Source organism: Xyrauchen texanus, chromosome 32, assembly GCF_025860055.1.
Source record: "Xyrauchen texanus isolate HMW12.3.18 chromosome 32, RBS_HiC_50CHRs, whole genome shotgun sequence".
Lineage (NCBI taxonomy): Eukaryota > Metazoa > Chordata > Actinopteri > Cypriniformes > Catostomidae > Xyrauchen > Xyrauchen texanus.
Window position 1 is genome coordinate 12,109,817 of NC_068307.1, and position 19,923 is coordinate 12,129,739.

The following is a 19,923-nucleotide window of genomic DNA, read 5'->3' on the forward strand; positions in this document are numbered from 1 at the left end:
GGTCGTAGATGCTTACACTATATCCATTTTATCACTTAATAACGCATTAGTTAAGTAAACTTGAAAGTGTTGACAAAAGTCTAGCCTATCAGATAGCATGACAGATGGAAAGAGTTTCTGAAAACTCATTTTTGTCAGCATGCTTACCTTGGCCATTTGTAGCATTTGTAGCAGATTTAATTTGAATGAACATACAGTGTTGAATGAAAGGGCGGTAAACAATGCTCTAAATCAGAAAAAGCATAACATAAAGTGCTTATAAATAAAGTGAGGGTTGCGCCTAAATGAATAAATCAATAACTGTCTGTGCTGCTCAACTGAGATGAAAGATAACAAATTTGGGTGAAAACGGTAGTTTATATTAACAATTATATTAAAATATTTAATTGTGTCATTTTTCTTTTCCCCCTTCTGTTAGGTGCACTGCTTACCTTGTTTATATGGACGGTATGTCCCTGTTTATTAGGTACTCAATCTTACCACTTCACGTTGTTTCACAGATTATATAATAAGGAAAAGGAGTGTGTGTCAGAGTATGAGATTCCTAGGATTCAGCTAGACACACAAACATGTGTTATTTGCAAGAAAAACACAGCTAACCATATTAAGCTACATATGGTATAGCACACTGTGTTGTGTTAACTTTCAGTGCATGCACACCGCATCAAAAATTCTACTTGCTGTGCATATTCATTATTTATTCTAAAGGTGCACAGCTTGCAAGTGTGCTAACATTTACAATTCAAATAAGATATTGGGAGGAACTGTTGTCAAGGTGAAGTTGCAGTCTATAGCAACCTAACAGCAAGAGGCAGAAAGAGAAAAAATTAAAAGAGAAAGGGACAAAGAGAGAGTGTAAAGGAAATTATTGAATGCAGGAAAGAAAATGAAAAGCAAAGCAACAAAAGAGATAAAATTGTAATACAAATATGGCAATAAGCAGCTGTCAAAATAGACATTAATTGTTGTTTGACTGAGATGGCTAGGTGCAAAATCCATTCAATATGTTGTACAGTCGAAGGTCACATCTATTTTCACAAACCATGTTTTATGGATTTTTTGACCACTGGAAATAAATTCAATAATTTTTATTCTGCTGAACAATCAGCACCAAGGCATAGGCCTGTAACCCATTTAATTTATGTTAGTTTATTATGACTAAGTTCCATTCACCCTCAGTAAACACACAAAATTGTGCTCCCAGAAATCCCAGCCAGCAGACTGTGTAACATATGACTGGATAATCAGCATGACAGAAGTTCTGCTTTGCACACGTTTGGCATCAGTGTCACACTTTCACACTTCAAGCATACTAACAGGGGCCCCGCAATACACATGCAGACTACACCCAAATGCACCAGCATGATTACACCCATACACACAAGCCCAAAACACATGGCGCATATGGTGTATGAGGTTTCGCCTCAGGGCATGGAAGCATGATCACCCAGCATTTGCGGAGTCTACCATTTCACAAACATATGTGCAATAACCCACCTGCCCTGCAGATGAGAATGCAAAATGAAAAAAAAAAAAAAATTCATTGTTAAAATTCAGACGACAATGTAACATCAAAAGCACAGTACGTAAAAAAACGTATTGCCATATTAACTGACATTAAATTAAACAATTAACAGACCCCTGAGGCATTAGAATAAGCAAACATTTTTCTGCAGGGCTAATGTTAGCTACTTCTCAGATAAGGAACACATTTGATAATTAGCCATCTATCCTGAGCAATCTGTACAACATTGATTCCACAAGTAGGCTGCCTGCAACGCTGAAAAGAAAACTTCTGTGTGCATTTTCCATTTTACTTTTTGATTTGTAACTAGTAGGACCTAAATAAACAAGCATAAAAATAAATAAATCTAGAGCAAATACATTTCCTAAAAATGTGTCCTCATTTGAGGACAGATGGACTAGGTTGTGAAATTTTAAGAAATACCAATCTATAGAAAGTCAGATTTTTTCATCAAATAGTTTATTATGTGTCCTGGAGTGTTGCTTATTCATGTTTTTGAGACGTTATAGACATTACAGCTGATTTTCTAGAATGATGAAAACATAATTCTGATTAAAAGTAATGACCCGCATCATCAAATCCCTGCAAATCGTGTTAAAATAAAATTTTTAATGATAAACTTCTGAATCTTTGTACTGAATATCATAGTACCATATCTGCCAAGCATATTGAGCTATAGGAAGCCGTCTTACTCCCAATTTAGTGAATGACTTTAGTGACCTCCAGTGTGCTATCTGTCTTCACTGGTCTCAGAGCAGTTTGAAATGCATCTTATTTTTATCCTAACTCCAAATAATGCCACTAAAAGCAAAATCTTTCGGCTTTTTGAATGAACCCATGCATAGTAGCATACACTCACCTAAAGGATTATTAGGAACACCATACTAATACTGTGTTTGACCCACTTTCGCCTTCAGAACTGCCTTAATTCTACGTGGCATTGATTCAACAAGGTGCTGAAAGCATTCTTTAGAAATGTTGGCCCATATTGTTAGGATAGCATCTTGCAGTTGATGGAGATTTGTGGGATGCACATCCAGGGCACGAAGCTCCAGTTCCACCACATCCCAAAGATGCTCTATTGGGTTGAGATCTGGTGACTGTGGGGGCCATTTTAGTACAGTGAACTCATTGTCATGTTCAAGAAACCAGTTTGAAATGATTCGAGCTTTGTGACATGGTGCATTATCCTGCTGGAAGTAGCCATCAGAGGATGGGTACATGGTGGCCATAAAGGGATGGACATGGTCAGAAACAATGCTCAGGTAGGCCGTGGCATTTAAACGATGCCCAATTGGCACTAAGGGGCCTAAAGTGTGCCAAGAAAACATCCCCACACCATTACACCACCACCACCAGCCTGCACAGTGGTAACAAGGCCTGATGGATCCATGTTCTCATTCTGTTTACGTCAAATTCTGACTCTACCATCTGAATGTCTCAACAGAAATCGAGACTCATCAGACCAGGCAACATTTTTCCAGTCTTCAACTGTCCAATTTTGGTGAGCTCTTGCAAACTGTAGCCTCTTTTTCCTATTTGTAGTGGAGATGAGTGGTACCCGGTGGGGTCTTCTGCTGTTGTAGCCCATCCGCCTCAAGGTTGTGCGTGTTGTGGCTTCACAAATGCTTTGCTGCATACCTCGGTTGTAACGAGTGGTTATTTCAGGCAAAGTTGCTCTTCTATCAGCTTGAATCAGTCGGCCCATTCTCCTCTGACCTCTAGCATCAACAAGGCATTTTCGCCCACAGGACTGCCGCATACTGGATGTTTTTCCCTTTTCACACCATTCTTTGTAAACCCTAGAAATGGTTGTGCGTAAAAATCCCAGTAACTGAGCAGATTGTGAAATACTCAGACCGGCCCATCTGGCACCAACAACCATGCCACGCTCAAAATTGCTTGAAGTTGGTGCAACCCCTTTTTTTTTGGTGTAACCCCACCCCTTTATGGAGTAACCCAGCCCTCTTTTGGAGATTCCATCCCCATTTGGAGTTCTCTGGCATATAGCTATAGCTACTTGCCAAAGGCAGGGATAAAACATAGCCTCTCTGCAAATTAAAAAATAATGACCAGAATGGGGATAACAAAAGCAGAGTCAGGGAAATCCCGGCTGGGCTAAAATCAGCAACATCCCTCTTTCATGCCACCCTCACTCTACATGGAACCATCATTTATTCACCATGTTTTGTGTTTGTAAGAGAGAATAAGACACATACACAGTGTGAGAGCATGAAGTTGCATAGATCTCCTTCAAGTGCCAAGTAAAGAAAATAAAGCACCTCTTAAACATCTTAAGGCTGTTGAGAGGCTCACTCAGCATGTTGAGCATGAGTGTGAGATTCGAGCATCTCATGTTATACAGAGTTCAGCTCTTTCTCTCTGAGCATGACAAATCTTACGATTCAACAGTAAGCTCATCTTTACCGTATGAGATGATTATTTTAATAAGATGATGCTGGCTGGAATCCACACACACACACACACACACACACACACACACACACAAACACACTTATCCAATAAACATAGTCAAGGCTAAACTTTTAAAACATATTATTAGAGAAACAAACAGCTCTCTACCCTGATTAGACACAGATGTTGTGATGGAAGCATTGGGTCCAAAGTGATAAAAACTATACAAACAAGCCAGGATAATGTCGTCATATCCCAGTGTTCCTTTCTTTTTCCCCTTCATTCTTCTCTCGTTCTTGACTTTCTAAACCGACTTAGTCTGTCTTCCTAAACAACTTACTTTTGATGCCAGGTACTTGTACACAACTGGCTTAATCTAGAGACACATTAAGCAAATCAAAGAGAGCTTAATTTGCATCAAAGAGTGGCAGCGAGGTAAATAAATAAATTTGATCTTGGTAGTTAGCAAGAGATACTCAGTCGCCGCACAATACACAAATGTTATAGGGATGTATTTAGGGGAAAAGAGCATGAAACAGCACAGCGGATGGTTCCTGTGAATCACAAGGCTTCGATGAGTATTGTGTTTATATTTGAGTATTTTCTTCAAACAAGAAGAAAAGAATGCCAGTGTATACAAATGGCTGGAAAAGACATGTGGATCTTAAATCTTCTGTATAAAATGCAGTTTTTGCAGTAGGATGGATACACAATGCTGTTATATCTGTTACTGATCTGACTTGTCAAGCGCACTCAGCTGGCCATTGTAAAATTCAATGGAAAATAGTAGATAGATAGTTCACCCAAAAGTAAAATGATGTCATCATTTACTTACCCTCATGTTATTCCAAAGACTTTCTTTCTTCTGTGGAACACAAAAGAAGATGTTAGGCAGAAAGTTAGCCTCAGTCACCATTTACTGTCATTGTATGGAACAATGATTCAGTGAAAGTAAATGGCCTTTTGTGTTTTTTGGAAGACAGAAAGTCAGTCATATAGGTTTGAAATTACAAAAGGGTGGGTAAATGATGACAGAATTGTCATTTTTGGGTAAACTGCTGTAACCTTGTAGAGCTCTCTTTTTCTGAACAAGTGGTGTCACTTAATTCGCTTTGCATTGTGAAAAATCCATTAACAGTGGTATTATTGCTGTATTTCATGGCCTCTCGTGGCGTATTACTTTAACATTACCTCTGATGTCATTGGCTGGATGGTTTTAAATATCAACTGACCAGTCAAAGCAAATCTGAATGCTTTCAAATTCAAAATCGTTGACAGGATTATTCACTGGATACTGGCACTTTGCTTCAGCTACAAGGATATCATGCTCGACCTCATACAGGGGTGACTCAGGTTTCATATTTCTGGGGCATGTGCTAACTAAAATGCCAACTCTTTGACTAACCTTGGGTCACTAAGTGTAGACTATTTGCATTTTCTTTTTACTGAGACTTACTGATACTTTTAGGCACACAAAAGTTTGTTTACATTAACTATAATCTATCATAGAATTCTTAAAAAATAGGCCAGGTCTGGTTTTGATTTTGCACTCTCTCTGTCTGTTGTATTGCTTGGGGGATATTTTAGAGATTAACAGCTGGAGACACAAAGCAAAAACAAGGGATGGCAGGTTGTTCCCATTTCATAAGTAAAACTTTTTATTGGCTGATTATCCTAATGTGGAAATAATTATTTTGGAGCTCAAACTGAAGAACTGGCATGGATTCTAAGAATGGTGTGACACTTTAGCTGAAAATTTCTCTCTGTTTTTTTATTTCCAAACATGGTCTATCTGCAGAGATTTCAAAATCTCCAGAGTGTACTGTTATGTGAATTTTTAAGATGTGTTTAAATGTATACTACATAAACAGTATGCCAATTGAGTAGTGTGTCCGAATCCTCAGTATTCATAAAACAGAAAGTGAGAAATACCCAGATGGCTTAATATTTTTGGTGAGATTCTGAAGTGTACACTGTACAATACTTTCCATAATAGCTCTGTTCAACTGTTAGTGCTGTAAATACCAATAAATGAGTTCCTTGTGCTTAAATGTTGCTTGTTCAAAAAAACGTAAGAGTAGATTATTTTCACAGTTGTTGATATTGCAACGTATATTCGGGTCATGAGACAATGCCCACGTTCTTGGATGAAGTTTGTCCAGAATCTAATTATACTACTGAACTACATGACTAAAGAACATAGTTTTTTACAGGCTGAGAAAAGTGTCCTTCATCAAATGCAGAACATAATTTGACAGTGCGCGATTTCTGATACAGCTTTTGTGTGTGTATGTGTGTGTCCTGTACCACTTAGGTGGTGCTGTTTGATTTTGAACACACTCACTTAATTCGTTTGCCTTCTAGTGTGGTTTTCACAGCACCAAAGGAGTGTACATAGTGCCATCACCCTGGAAACCAGCGCCTAGAAACACATTTTTCTTTATATGACTCACTGAGAAAGAGGCAGAATGTTTAATGAGTGCCTTCTTTTACATTTAGATTTTTTCTGACCTTCTGATTTTTTTTTACTCTTTTTATCTAAACTGGGCTAAATTTACTACTTTATTTTATATATATATATATATATATATACATTTTGGGAGGGTTACTTTTGAAATGTATTCCACTACAGAATACATGCTGTAAAATGTAATTTGTAACATATTTTGTTAGATTACTCAAGGCCAGTAATGTATCCTAAACACTTTATACACATGTTAAAAATACATTCTCTGAAAAACCTAAATATCTTATGCAGTGTTGTTCTAAAACAAGATAAATCTAATTGATCTTGTTGTAAGGATTTTTAGATATTTATATATTTATACAGGAAAACAATACAAAAAATATGATCAAGAATACGATTTTTGCCCTAATATGAAAGGTCTCACTAGAAAAAATAAATTTGGATCCAAAGTGAATTTTCTTAATAAGAAATAATGATCGTGCCTGGTAACATGTGCATATAAAATGGCTAGAAATAGCATTTTAGCTTAGCATAAAGCTGACAATTTACACAAGGTTCATTTCTATATCTTCTGCTCCAAACTTACTTCAAACTTACTGTCTGCTCGTGTGAATGTAACACATCATAAGAAAGTGTTTACCGCTGTTCAAATGCACATTGGATCACATAATTTAAATGTATAAATGTTTTCCATCTGAAAGGACTAAATATTAAATGAAACAAATGACAAAAAAATGCAAAGTAATCTCTTTAGTAATCAAAATACTTTTAGAATGTAACTGTATTCTAAATACCAATTATTTAAATGGTAACTGTATTGGAATACAGTTACTTATGTTTTGAATTTTAAATATGTAATCCCATTACATGTATTCCGTTACTATATATGAGGTATGAGGTATGTCATATGCTGTTACAGTTCCTTGTGTATTCTTGGATAAAATGGCATTGAGGTACAAAATTAATGACTTTCTTCCTCTGCAATGTAAAAGGCATAAAGTATATCCATGTGTATGTATTTGAGTTTAGACTCACAGAAGTGTACCTTGTCTGTGATCACAGGAAATTGGAAGTGCTTCAGCTCTCCTATTAAGAGCGATTTCCTGTGCTTTCCTTTTAGATGGAATGATAGGCAGCAGCACAAAGGCAATAATTGCTTCCTAGTCGTACATGAAATGCTGAGTATTGCAATCCATGGACACATACCTACACATGCACATGCTAACCCTTTATATGCGTGCACATAGCAACACACACTAATTTAAACATGCACAGTTTCAGAAAAATATGCACAATAAGATCTGTTTTTAGAAAAACTTGTTAGCATGCACTCTCTTTCTTTGCCTAGAACCCATATTCATGTTCAGATAACTGAAGTAATGACTAAAGATATACAGTAATCTTTGTCAGCAACTTTTTTGTTACAGTATAAAACTAAACCGTAAAGTGCTCAAATGTTGATTTAGTCCCCAAAACTCAAAGTATATCCACTATGTAAACCTTTAACAAAATGATTTGAGATAAAAGAACCCACTAGAATAATACACTTTGAGGAGGTAATATAACATTTTGCTTACACACACACACACACACACACACACACACACACACACACACACACACACACACACACACACACACACACACACACACACACACAAACAACTACTATACAAATACAATAGTGCCCTCTGTTGACTCAAAAAGCGACAGCAATCGTTGATTTTTTTTGGACAACTATCATCTGTTCATAATTGATCAAATTATGAAATATGTCAGTGCAATTTTAATGAAAAAAAAAAAAGTTTAAGTTTAGAATCTATTAAATTGAACAAGTGTTGGATGCGCTGGATATGTGAGTCTGTTTAAAGCTCATTCACAACAGAGCAGTTTGCACACACACTCATGCCGATTTTAATAAATGATATCCATTCATTACGATGTAATAATTTATTTGAGCGTGTGTGGAGGCAAAAATGGATGCAAAAAATGTAAATGGGATAGGATGTAGAGAGGGGATCTCATTTAAAATCAGTAACTCAATCAATTTTAATTTTCTGTATCAAGAAAAACTCACACTGCTGTTAAGAATGTGTAAACTTGAGGCGAACTGCATATATCCAATAAAATCACCTTGAGACAGGTGGTTTAATGTTAAATTAGCTCTGAGAAAAGGTTTGCAGGTGTCATGTCACTTGGTTTGATATTTTGCTATCTAATACAAATAAAGTCAGGTTACAGAGAGCTTTCAGAACATAGACATAGTGCCAGCAGATGGAAGATATGGATTAAATGTGATTTATTACGCATGCATTCCATGCATTTATTCTATCACTTAACATCGTATGGTGTGGATTCCAGTGGCATTTTGAGGCGAGCCTTATGTTTTGTGCATAAGATAATTAGCTGATGTGATGAAGACATGATCTGGGTGTTTAGTAACTGCAGTTGGTCTGGTGTTTCAGTTCAACACCAGCTCACACTTCAGCAGACAACTGACCCTGAACTCAGAGACAAAGAGAATATGTCTTTACCTCTCATCTCACACACACACACACACACACACACACACACACACACACACACACACACACACACACACACACACACACACACATGTAGTGTTTCCATGTTTTATGGGGACTTTCCATAGACATAATGGTTTTTATACTGTACAAACTATATATTCTATCCCCTATCCCTAACCCTACCCCTAAACCTAACCCTCATAGAAAACTTTGTTTTGCGGCATATATCCAACAGCATATGCAGAGGTGAATGAAACGGTAGTGGAATTCAATGAATGAACATGGCTTGGCTCCGAAGAAAAAATCTGAATGAATGGTTGTGAGCCAGCTTGTTTTATGTTCGGGTGAGTGGCATGCAAATTCCACTAGCAAATTCCCATTGGCCTTTTCTCAAAGAAAAGTTTGGGGCTCCCAAGAGTGACCCCTAGTGTCACTACACCAACACAACATCAAGTGAGTGACAGATAGGGAACTTGATAAAGGCTAAGCATAACTATAAAATATTTTATCATCTCTACTTTCCTGGTAATTTATTATACAAATTAACACAATCTCTACATCAGGGGTCAGTATTATTAAAAAAAACTAACAATATTATTAAAAAATATTATTATTAAAAATGTCACTGTTTTATTCTATTACATGAATATTTTTAAAGCTACTCAAGTTATTCAGCCAAAAGTAGTGAGTGGTTTTCTCGTTTCCTTGTTATTGTTGTTTGATTAATAGACTTTATATGATATATAGCCTACTAGACATTGCTCAATTCGGTTACATGTACACTTCAAGTCCGACGTTTTGATGCAAATATGCTTTTTGTCTCACTTATTACGTTCACTTTAGACCAAACCGACTGCGTTTACATTAATGCCTTACCATGACGGGCATTGGTGGAATTATAAAGTGTATTTGGTCATTAAGGCACATGCAAAGCGCACAAACATTAGCCACCTGTCAATCAAACAGCACGCAGCAACAGACACCCAGAAATAAAGTAAATTTTTTATATTTTATCTAGATCAACCAACCAGTGGTTGTCTTGCTATCACGATCGATGTAATGAACACCTGGCGATTTAATGCAGCTGCCGTTTCAAATAAAAGTGCCGTTCAGCTGCCTTTCAAGGCTCTCTCTAGCCAATCGTGTTGATAGATAAAAATAAAATCAGGACAGGGAAGTAGCGAACACAGACGGCAGGAAAATAGCACATTAAAAGTATAGTTACAGCACTTAAAATGTACTCAAGTAAAATTATACATTTTTAAACTACTTAAAAAAAGTACAATTCCTGGGAAAAACTACTTAATTACAGTAACGTGAGTATTTGTAATTCGTTACACCAAAATTCGTTCAGATCCATTTAATGATTCAGTGACCATTTCTGCTGATGCCAGAAGGTGGTGACAAATGAGTGTCTTGTGTGAAATTTGTTAGCCACTGAATCTACAATGAAAAGTCAAAATAATATAATGTATTCTTTAAAATGTGTATGTCTACAGACCTAAAAAGAGACATTAGTAGATGTTTTAAACATTATAAGAACAAAGCAAATCTGTCATTTCCCTACAGTTTGTGAGCTGCTGAGCATGACTTTTATCAAAAGACAACAATAATAGTCTTATAATTATAATGAGTTTCAATAACATCTGTACATTTTTATGTATAAAAAAGTGTCTGCATATATATTCACTTCAGTAAAATTCACAAGTGTTCTAAGAGCACAGCAGATCTACTCATTCCATCAGTATGTTGACTGCACACAAACATAGAGGTAAAAAACAGGAGCTGATATTATAAATAGCTTTACATATTTAACACAGATCTAGTAATCTGCTTAAATTGTCAAAAACAACTGATCAAACTATTACCTCATAAACATGTAAAAAGCATAACTTAATGAAGATTCATGCGCTGATATAAACTCCACTTACAATGTGTGCTTAAAAGAAGGATTGTGCTTTGTTTCTGCAGTGCATTTCACGTAATGCTGCCAATCAAGAACGATATGCCGATAAATAACTCTTGTTTGTGCGTTCCCCATCTCTACATTATTAATTTAGATCAACATCAATGCTGCTAAAAAACATGGATAAATGAGCATTGTTGAAAGCAACTTTTTAGAAATTAAAGAAGCTGCTTTGATTAGTCTGTCTGACTTACAGCTTACTACGTAAGGGTTGTTTCAGCTCATGAAACTCGTCTGTGATGGTCGCTCAATCAGCCCAAAGTAACAAAGTGCAGAGAATACTGTATACAAATACACCATTTGGACTCGGTATGGGTTCAGTTTAGGAAAAGTGCGGGGGACAAAAATCACCTTTTTAAAGCGTGCAAGGGACGTGCCCCCGACGTCCTGCAACCTGCACCTGTGTTCCTTTAACTTTCACCAACATTTCAGTGGGCCTTGGTTTTGCATGTATGTGACCCACCCCACTGTTTCCGTGACCACAATGGCAAATAAACTACCCTTATTACACCCAATCAAAGACAACCACAAGCACACGCGCGTACACGTGTACACACACACACACACACACACACACACACACACACACACACACACACACACACACACACACACACACACACACACACACACACACACACACACACACACACACACACACACACACACCCTGTCCCTTCCACCAGTAAAAGTACTGTCTGCTTATCGAACCTTAGTATAGCACATTTATTTCCACAGGCCCCAAAAATATCAATCTTTAGTCAAAATAAACTCAAATGATCATGTAAACAACTAAATCCTAGTTCGTTTAGTTAATCAGAGGAATAAGTACTGTATATGTAGGCAACATAGATGCATCTGGTTACCACTTCAAAGGACACTGTGAGTGGAGACAGCGATTCTATTCCATTAGAGGTGAATGTGTTTAAGAGGCTCTGCATGACCATACTAATCTAAAAAATGTGTAGTTGTTATGCTCTCATGCCATTTTTGCATGGGTCTGAGGACCAGGGTTTCCCTCTCTCCCAACTGGCTGAAAAGGAGACCCCTCTTAAAGGCCTATTCATTTGCCAGACCTCCTTGATGGATTGGTTTAGCTGGGCTGCTAGTTAACACACTGAAAGGCACTGGTATGCAGATATAAGCAGGTGACTGGGAGGCCAGAGACTGCTGGTGAATTTTATATAGACTCTCCTGTTGAACATTTCCTTTTATTTCCACCTTAACCAAAATGCAGATACTAAATATGAACATAACCAGAGGCTCTGAGAACAAATTTGTGATGTTGACTGCTCAGCCACAGGAGAGTGCTTCTCTTTCATTGATCACTCTCAAACAATCTTTACAAGCCTTACTAGTATTTTAAGTTAGAAATACTGGCCGGATCCTAATGGGTCCACAGTGATCTGGATCTCGTAATGTAAAGTGTATGCTTACCATGCATCAACACACCATATATAATATGGTGTATATCTATAATATATATCTAGTAAATGAATAAATGAAGATCGTCTGATCCCATATTATTCAAAAGTCATGGTATGAAATGGTATGCTTTGACTAGTTGTCTGTATCAAATATAAAGTGTCATAATTTAAAGGCATATTCCAGGTTCAATACAATCAACAGTATTTGTGGCATAATGTTGATTACCACAAAAATAATTTTTCTTTAAAAAAAAAACTAAAATATCAAGGTTTCAGTAACCTTGGACCTTGGAGTAACAAAGGAAGTTAATGGGGCTAATTTATGGAGCGTTTCAAGGCAGAAATATGATGCTCATAACTTTATAAGCACATGAATATTTCTGTTAAAATACTTCTCCTATATTATTAATTATTAAGTTGTTTTAACTGTAAATTTGTTTTAGGGTTTACAGTGTTATGTCTTCATGGCAACGAACACAGAAAAGGTTAGTAAGCAATTTTATCACACTAAAATCATGTTAACACACATTTTGTTTATGTCTTTTGGCTGTACTTTTGAAATAGCAACTATTTTAACATTTACGGATTGGCCCCTTTAACCTCATCCCCCACACTGTAACTCCGATTTTTCCTTTTTTAAAGAAAAGGACATTTTGCGGTATTCAACATTATGCCTCAAATGCTGTCGATTATGCTTAACTAGCATTCAGGGGTTTTCCTGCAAACAAAATGTATGATATTCATCTCACATTTGTTGCTAAATTATGCTAAATAAGTTTCTCATCTTAGAAGCGTGTTTGTGCAGCACAGCTGAAGCCATCAAAGAACCACTGGTGCAAGGGAGATCCACTAAAATTGATCACGATTCTACAGCAGTAACTGTGGTATATAGACAAAATGTTTCAGTTTCATATTAAATATGCTAATCTATTAGGTGGAATTTATTATAATTTTTTTATAACAATTGTGGCAGGTATAGTTTCAGTTTCTAAATGTGTTTAGGCTACTATTTTTCATAAATAATATTCAAATAAATATATTTTCATAGTTAAATTCAGCAAGACTAATTATAATATTCTCAATGTTCCCAGGAGTAGAACACTTTACTAAGTTGTGCTAGTGAAAATGTTTGTTTCCTATATTTTTCAGGCTTATAACAGATATTGATTTCCTTTCATCAAGCTCCTAATTATTTAAATAATCGTTATGAATACCTTAAGGAAAACATAGCCAGTTTATTTCCTAATATCAAACATCATTTGAATAGAACATATATTAGACAGGAGAAAAACGTTGTCCATAATTTGCTGTCTTTAAACCCATTTATGTACTTGCCCTTATATTTACAGTGCAATACCATAAGCATAGGTAAAGGTGGATGGTGCCTCATTTCTCTGGTTAAGTCAATGAAGCTAGTCTTTCTAAAAAAATACATATTAGAAATAAGGTGTTAATTAAATTAAATTAAGTTTAGATTTATTTCACATTACACATTTATGTAAAAAATGTGGTGTTCCATATACTTAGATGCTAAAAAAATAAATCATATCCAGTGTAAACATAAGTTGAAATTAAATAATTATGTTATATATTAAATGCAATTATGTATAAAATTTTTGAGCATGTGGATGACCGTATACTATAAATCAGGCACCACCGAAGACCATTTTTGACCCGAAAAAACCCTGGCATTGTACCTGAAATATTCCTTTAGTCACGTTTTAACCCTCTAACTTCAGCCATTCAAAGGCAGTACCATGCTTAATATAGTCATCTACAGTATGTTGCGAGAGCATTAGCATCCATGCATCATTAGAATCATCCAAAGTGTATGCCATGCTATGTAACTAGAATAAAAGAATAACCTGTGAGTTTTACAGGAACTCTTGCTATTATTTTAGATAGAAAACAGGTCTTTGATCAGTATGAATGAGCATCTACAACCAAGAGGTGCATGCCAACCTGAGTAAGTGGGTCACATAAGCCGACTGATCAGATAGCAAATACTCAAAGCCCTGATGGTAATAGAGGTAGTAATGAGTCTCATTAACACAAAGAAAATCAATCAAGCCAGCGGCTATCATAAATAATTCAACTCATCGTGTTACACATGCTACAATCTTCTAATTCCTTCCTTATATAGCATGTCCAATACTAGCTGATAGTTGGCAGCTATAGGACAAAATAACTTAATAACTTAAATTACAAATTTACTTTACAGAAGTAATGTAAATTCCTTCAATCTGAACAATGTGGTACTGGTGTAAGAGGGGGGGAAACTGCTGTTTAATGTGCTACCTTACATCCTTTTAATTTACCAATCATTTTTTTATTCTTCTTCTTATTATTTTTTTCTATTTAAATCCCTGGATACTCCTGTTAGCTGTATAAAGTGGCAGAGAAGTAGGAAAAAATAAGCCTAAATGCCAGCAGATATTTCAAGCATCTCATTAATATTTAGACAAGTATGAATATTTAAAGATATTTTAGGCTTTACAGATGTTCAATTTTTTTTTGGAATATGGGCTGATGTCTTCTTTTCATTTGCACCAATGCATATGTCCCCTGCTCCACCCCTCTGCTTTTACTCACAGTGCTAGCTCTGGTATGGAGATCCTTTCCGACATTGACAGTTACTTAGCCTACCCATGCACATTTACAAACTTAACTTAAACTTGCGACTAGACAGTGTGCTTGAGGTTACTCCACACTGTCTAGGCATGCCTGGTCGCTCTCTTTGTTTCATTTAGTAATATTCAGCAAACAGTAATTTTACTGCATTACCGTTACCAAATATCTGTGGCAATGAAACGGTATACACACCTACATCTGCATACTTGTCTTTTTTCCTTGTTTCCTCCATCTCCGGTCAGATTATTGTCACATAACTTACTTAAAACTCTCTCTCTCTCTCTCTCTCTCTCTCTCTCTCTTTCACTCATGCACACACACACACACTCAAACACACACCCCACACACACACACACACACACACACACACACACAGACACAAACAAACACACCCATCCCGATGGCAATCTGCATTTAAATATGCCTTTTCACAGTCTTCGAAAAAAAAACTCTTTAGGAGCTTCTGTTGTGTAGGGGACCCCGTACTGTGTCGTAGGTCTCCAGCTCACACACAAAGAGAGATCCAAAATACTAGGTTAGAAATGTCAGCTGCAAATGTGTCTGGGAGACCTTTTAGTTTTATTGTAGCACAGCAAAAGGACAAGGGCACATTCCAGAGCTGACTGTTGCCCCGTAATAGTTTACAGCAATGGAGAACAGGCAGATGAGGATTTCTTCTTACCCTCCAACCAAACAACCCCTCCCTCTGTAGGGCCTCCTCAAAAGAAGACTAGTCTTTGGCTTCTTTACAAAAAAGAAGGGTGAAATGCTCTTTGAATTGATCTGATATAAAACAGAAAAGATAGTTGCAGAAAATGGTCTAGAGTTTTACTCTCATTTAAAGCATAGCAAAAAAAATTATAGCAACAAGTGATTTAATACTAAGACCTATCCTAAGACATGAGATATTAAAAAGTCTCAGAGGTTGGTGTAGTTCAGTAATTTATTTTGATATGGTTATTAGTTAGGGTCAAACAGGTATCAAAAACTTTTTTGTTTTTAGTCTTTTCAATTCAATATATTTTTCAAGACATTTTTGAACAATCACACCTCTCTGTTTATTGAGTGATTCAGCTGAGCAGACCAGTTTATGCTACAGTTCATTTCCTTCTATGTACCAACAAGAGAATGTGGAGAGGCCTTTGGACTCACCCAAGCAAAAAATGAAGCTTGAATGTCCAGGAAAGCACAAGTAGCTAGCTTAGAGTATGCTGTTATCTTTACGAACACAGGTCCTTTAAATTGCCTGCTGGCACAATCAAGAAATGTCAGCTTTGATCAGCTTCTATTGAATTCTCCTTTGGTGACTTTATCTAGGCAAAGAACCCCTAATTTTGTACTGAACATTACAAGCTGACCCTATACTATACTAACCCAATACAACTCTTAACTTTGAAACCCTCCCTTAAAGGGATAGTTCAACCACAACTTAAAATTCTCTCATTATTTACTCAGCCTCATGCCATCCCAGACTTTCTTTCTTCTGCTGAACACAAATTAAGATTTTAGACGAATATCTCAGCTCTGTAGGTCCACACAATGCAAGGGATTGGTGGCCAGAAGTTTGAAGGTCAAAAAAGCATATAAAGGCAGCATATAAGTAATCCATACTTTTAAGACTCCAGTGGTTAATTCCATATCTTCAGAAGCGATAGGTGTGGGTGTGATACAGATCAATATTTAAGTTCAGATATGCATAGAGAATGTGAATCGACAAAAAAATAATCATAAGGACTTAAATATCTTTCTGTTTCTCACCCACAATTATCATATAGTTTCTCAGATATGGATTAAACCACCGGAGTCTTATGGATTACTTTTATGCTGCCTTTATATGCTTTTTGGACCTTCAAGTTTCTGGCCACCATTCACTTGCATTGTATGGACCTACAGAGCTGAGATATTTTTCTAAAAATCTTAATTTGAGTTCAGCAGAAGAAAGAAAGTCATACACATCTGGGATGTCATGAGGGTGGGCAAATAATGAGAGACATTTCATTTTTGGGGAACTATCCCTTTATAGGTGGAGTAAGCGATTCCTGAGAAAGACTGTTGATATTTGAACTCAGCACCCAAACAAACACACCCCTCCCTTCAGTGCTCCTTCAAAAGCTCCTTCAGATGCACGTGCATTGCCAAGGCAACGACACTAACAACTGGGCTAGCTGACCAAATCTATCATCATTAACTCACCCTCATTTTGTTCCAAACCCATGCAACATTCTTTCATCTGTGGAGATTTACGCATGGAGATTTTAGACAGAATGATAGCCTCAGTCACTATTCACGTTTATAGCATGTTTATCTCTCCATACAATAAAAGTGAACAGTGACTGAGGCTAACATTCTGCCTAATATCTTCTTTTGTGTTCAATGGATGAAAGAAAGTCATATGGGTTTGGAACAACAGGAGGGTGAATAAATGATGACAGAATTTTTATTTTAAGTGAACTATTCCTTTAACTTTAAAAAATATTTATTATTCACCAGAAGTTGAATAAATGTTTCTCTACTGGGATGGGATGTCAGATAACATCCAAATCTACTTAATGCCTGGACATGTGAAATACGAAAAAGCATCTTCAAAAAGCTACCTCCATTTATGCAGAACGAACCCAGGACACTGTTCTCCACACACGTTACAAGGTTGTCCTCTTTCTAGGTCATCAAGCACAGTGGGCTGCAGAAAATATGAGACAGTGAGATAGCTTTTTTTTTTTTATTTAATGTAAATGCAAAAATAATTGAAGAAGTAGATCTGCACACTGTTATACTATTCCTTTTTACTGATCAAAAAACAGCAACATTTCGATCTAACTGATCTCAGATCGAAACGTTGCTGTTTTTAATCAATAAAAGGGAATAGTATAAAAGTGTGCAGATCTAATTCTTCAGTTATACTTTAATGCGTTTTGCCTTGATCAGTTGGATTTGTGTGCATTTTCCCTCTTTTATATACAAATATGCAATGCACCAGAAGAAAAAGCGTACTGATTACGCTGTAAAAATGTTTTGTCAGGTAGCCTAAAAGGTGCTTTATGACGTAAAACCTTTACTGGTTTTATTAGAGCCATAAGAAGTATAAAAGATGATTGAATTGTATACATGTATACAGGTTTAAAACCAATGAAAGTCATTTATGAAAGTCAGATGAGGTAGAACTAGATCTTTAAGATAAAAACTGCATAGTTCCACATTTTACAGCATATATAAAAGCATACATGCGCATGTATAGATTACAGAATACATGCTGTAAAATGTCATTTGTAACGTATTCCGTTAGATTACTCAAGGTCAGTAACTTATTCTAACTACTTTGGATTACTTCTTCAGCACTGGTAGATTTTATCACTTGTTTTGAATATAAAAACTCTGCCAGCACAGTAAGACAAAATACACATGTTAAAAAAGAATTAGTGGCGTGGGGGGAAAAAATATTGCGTTTCCCCGACAAAGTTTGCATGCACTCACAAATTATTTAGCATTCTCTCAAAAAACCTGTACTCTCGTATTTGCATTCCTGCTCTTGAATGCTCTGCAGGCTATTGCATTTATGAGAGATAAATCGAGATGACAGGTGCCGGAGCCTATTTTGTGGAAAACTGTAAACATGTAAAGAGTGAGAAGACACAGTGACTCCTTACTGTATTGCATCATTACATCATAAATAAATCTGAGTTATGGCAATATATATATATATATATATATATATATATATATATATATATATATATATATATATTTTTTTTTTTTTCTTTTCTTTTTTTTTAAATGCTACAAAAACGACAATTTGTATATAGCCTATGTAGCTTGTTTCCTCAGACAGGTCAATAAGGATTTGAATATCATATGCTCAAACATCAACTATTATTTTATATGTATGTATGTTTATGTGGCCATTTATCATGCGCCTGCAGATGGCGTAAATTGTGTTACGAGTGAGTCAATCAATTAACATAGACACATAACAAACCGCATAAATGATGCCTCCACAGGGCACTCCGAAGGGAGAGCAATCATGGTGCAGATAGGGTTGTTCCAATCACAAATACGAATTATTTAAAATTGAGATCCGAATTGCAGTTATTTTAAAGCCTAAAACCTTTATTAATGGGAAACACCATCAAAACAACAACAACAAAAAACAATAATAATATGCGATACAGTTGTGCGCCACAGCATTCCATTTCAGTTAGACCACTCGCATTTAATGTACTTATAACTGTGTTGTCTTTATTTTCACACATTCATAAATTCAAGATTATGAATTACATTGCCTAAGTATTGTCTTTTGGGCTTCACTCTTTCATTGCACTGGCTTTCTCTTCTTGTTGAACTCAAAAGCTGGAATAATGCTGGAATACACATAGGAGAGCTAGCAGAAGACTGTCATTATGACGCACATTTTGCGAGAGAACGCAAAAGCATTTGCTTATTTTTTTCCCCAACCAACTAATTTTCCCCCCACTACCTTGACCCTTTAGGGGCCCAGTAACTGAGCAGCTCCAGTAGCCCAGACGTTTCATTTCATCCAAACTTCTTATTTCCGTACAGATAACTCCATTAATATCTTACTGATGCGTAACGGTGCGTAAAGTCTTTAAATACTCACCGACCGACTGGAGTTTCTTTTCTTCAGGCTTCGCGTAAACATGACAGCTTTAGGAAATGAATTTCGATGCGTAACTGAGACGGGTCACAAAGTCAGTATTAGAGAACATTCGTAGAGATACGTTCACCGCCGCTCTCCGGTCTTTCGGCTCGTCCCATCAGTTTTGTTGCGGGCTTGTGAATGTAATTACTGCATTTCCGGACACGCCAACGCTTTTTTGAAGTAACCAATGCGATACATTTCAAACGAGACAGGTAAATTCCAGTGCAAATTTATGAGATATCCTCAGAGACCTTTTCTGTAATTGCACTTACACATCACAGTCTTTCTTTCACTAAGTGAAGATGGAAAC

The 19,923-nt window shown here is 36.4% G+C and overlaps 1 protein-coding gene across 2 annotated transcripts in view; it reads right to left on the bottom strand.

Moving 5' to 3' along the window:
* Window positions 1-19,704, bottom strand: part of LOC127625622 (prickle-like protein 2) — a 118,259-nt gene extending 98,555 nt beyond the window's left edge. Inside the window, exons 1-2 of one of the 2 annotated variants that reach the window (XM_052100908.1) lie at window positions 19,572-19,704; window positions 17,554-17,639 (exon numbers count right to left, since the gene is read on the bottom strand). In XM_052100908.1, coding sequence (XP_051956868.1) covers window positions 17,554-17,639; window positions 19,572-19,613 — 128 coding nt within the window. In that variant the 5' untranslated portion in view covers window positions 19,614-19,704. The remainder of the gene's footprint in view (window positions 1-17,553; window positions 17,640-19,571) is intronic. The other variant, XM_052100910.1, reaches the window with a different exon arrangement.
* Window positions 19,705-19,923: the final 219 nt, after the last annotated feature.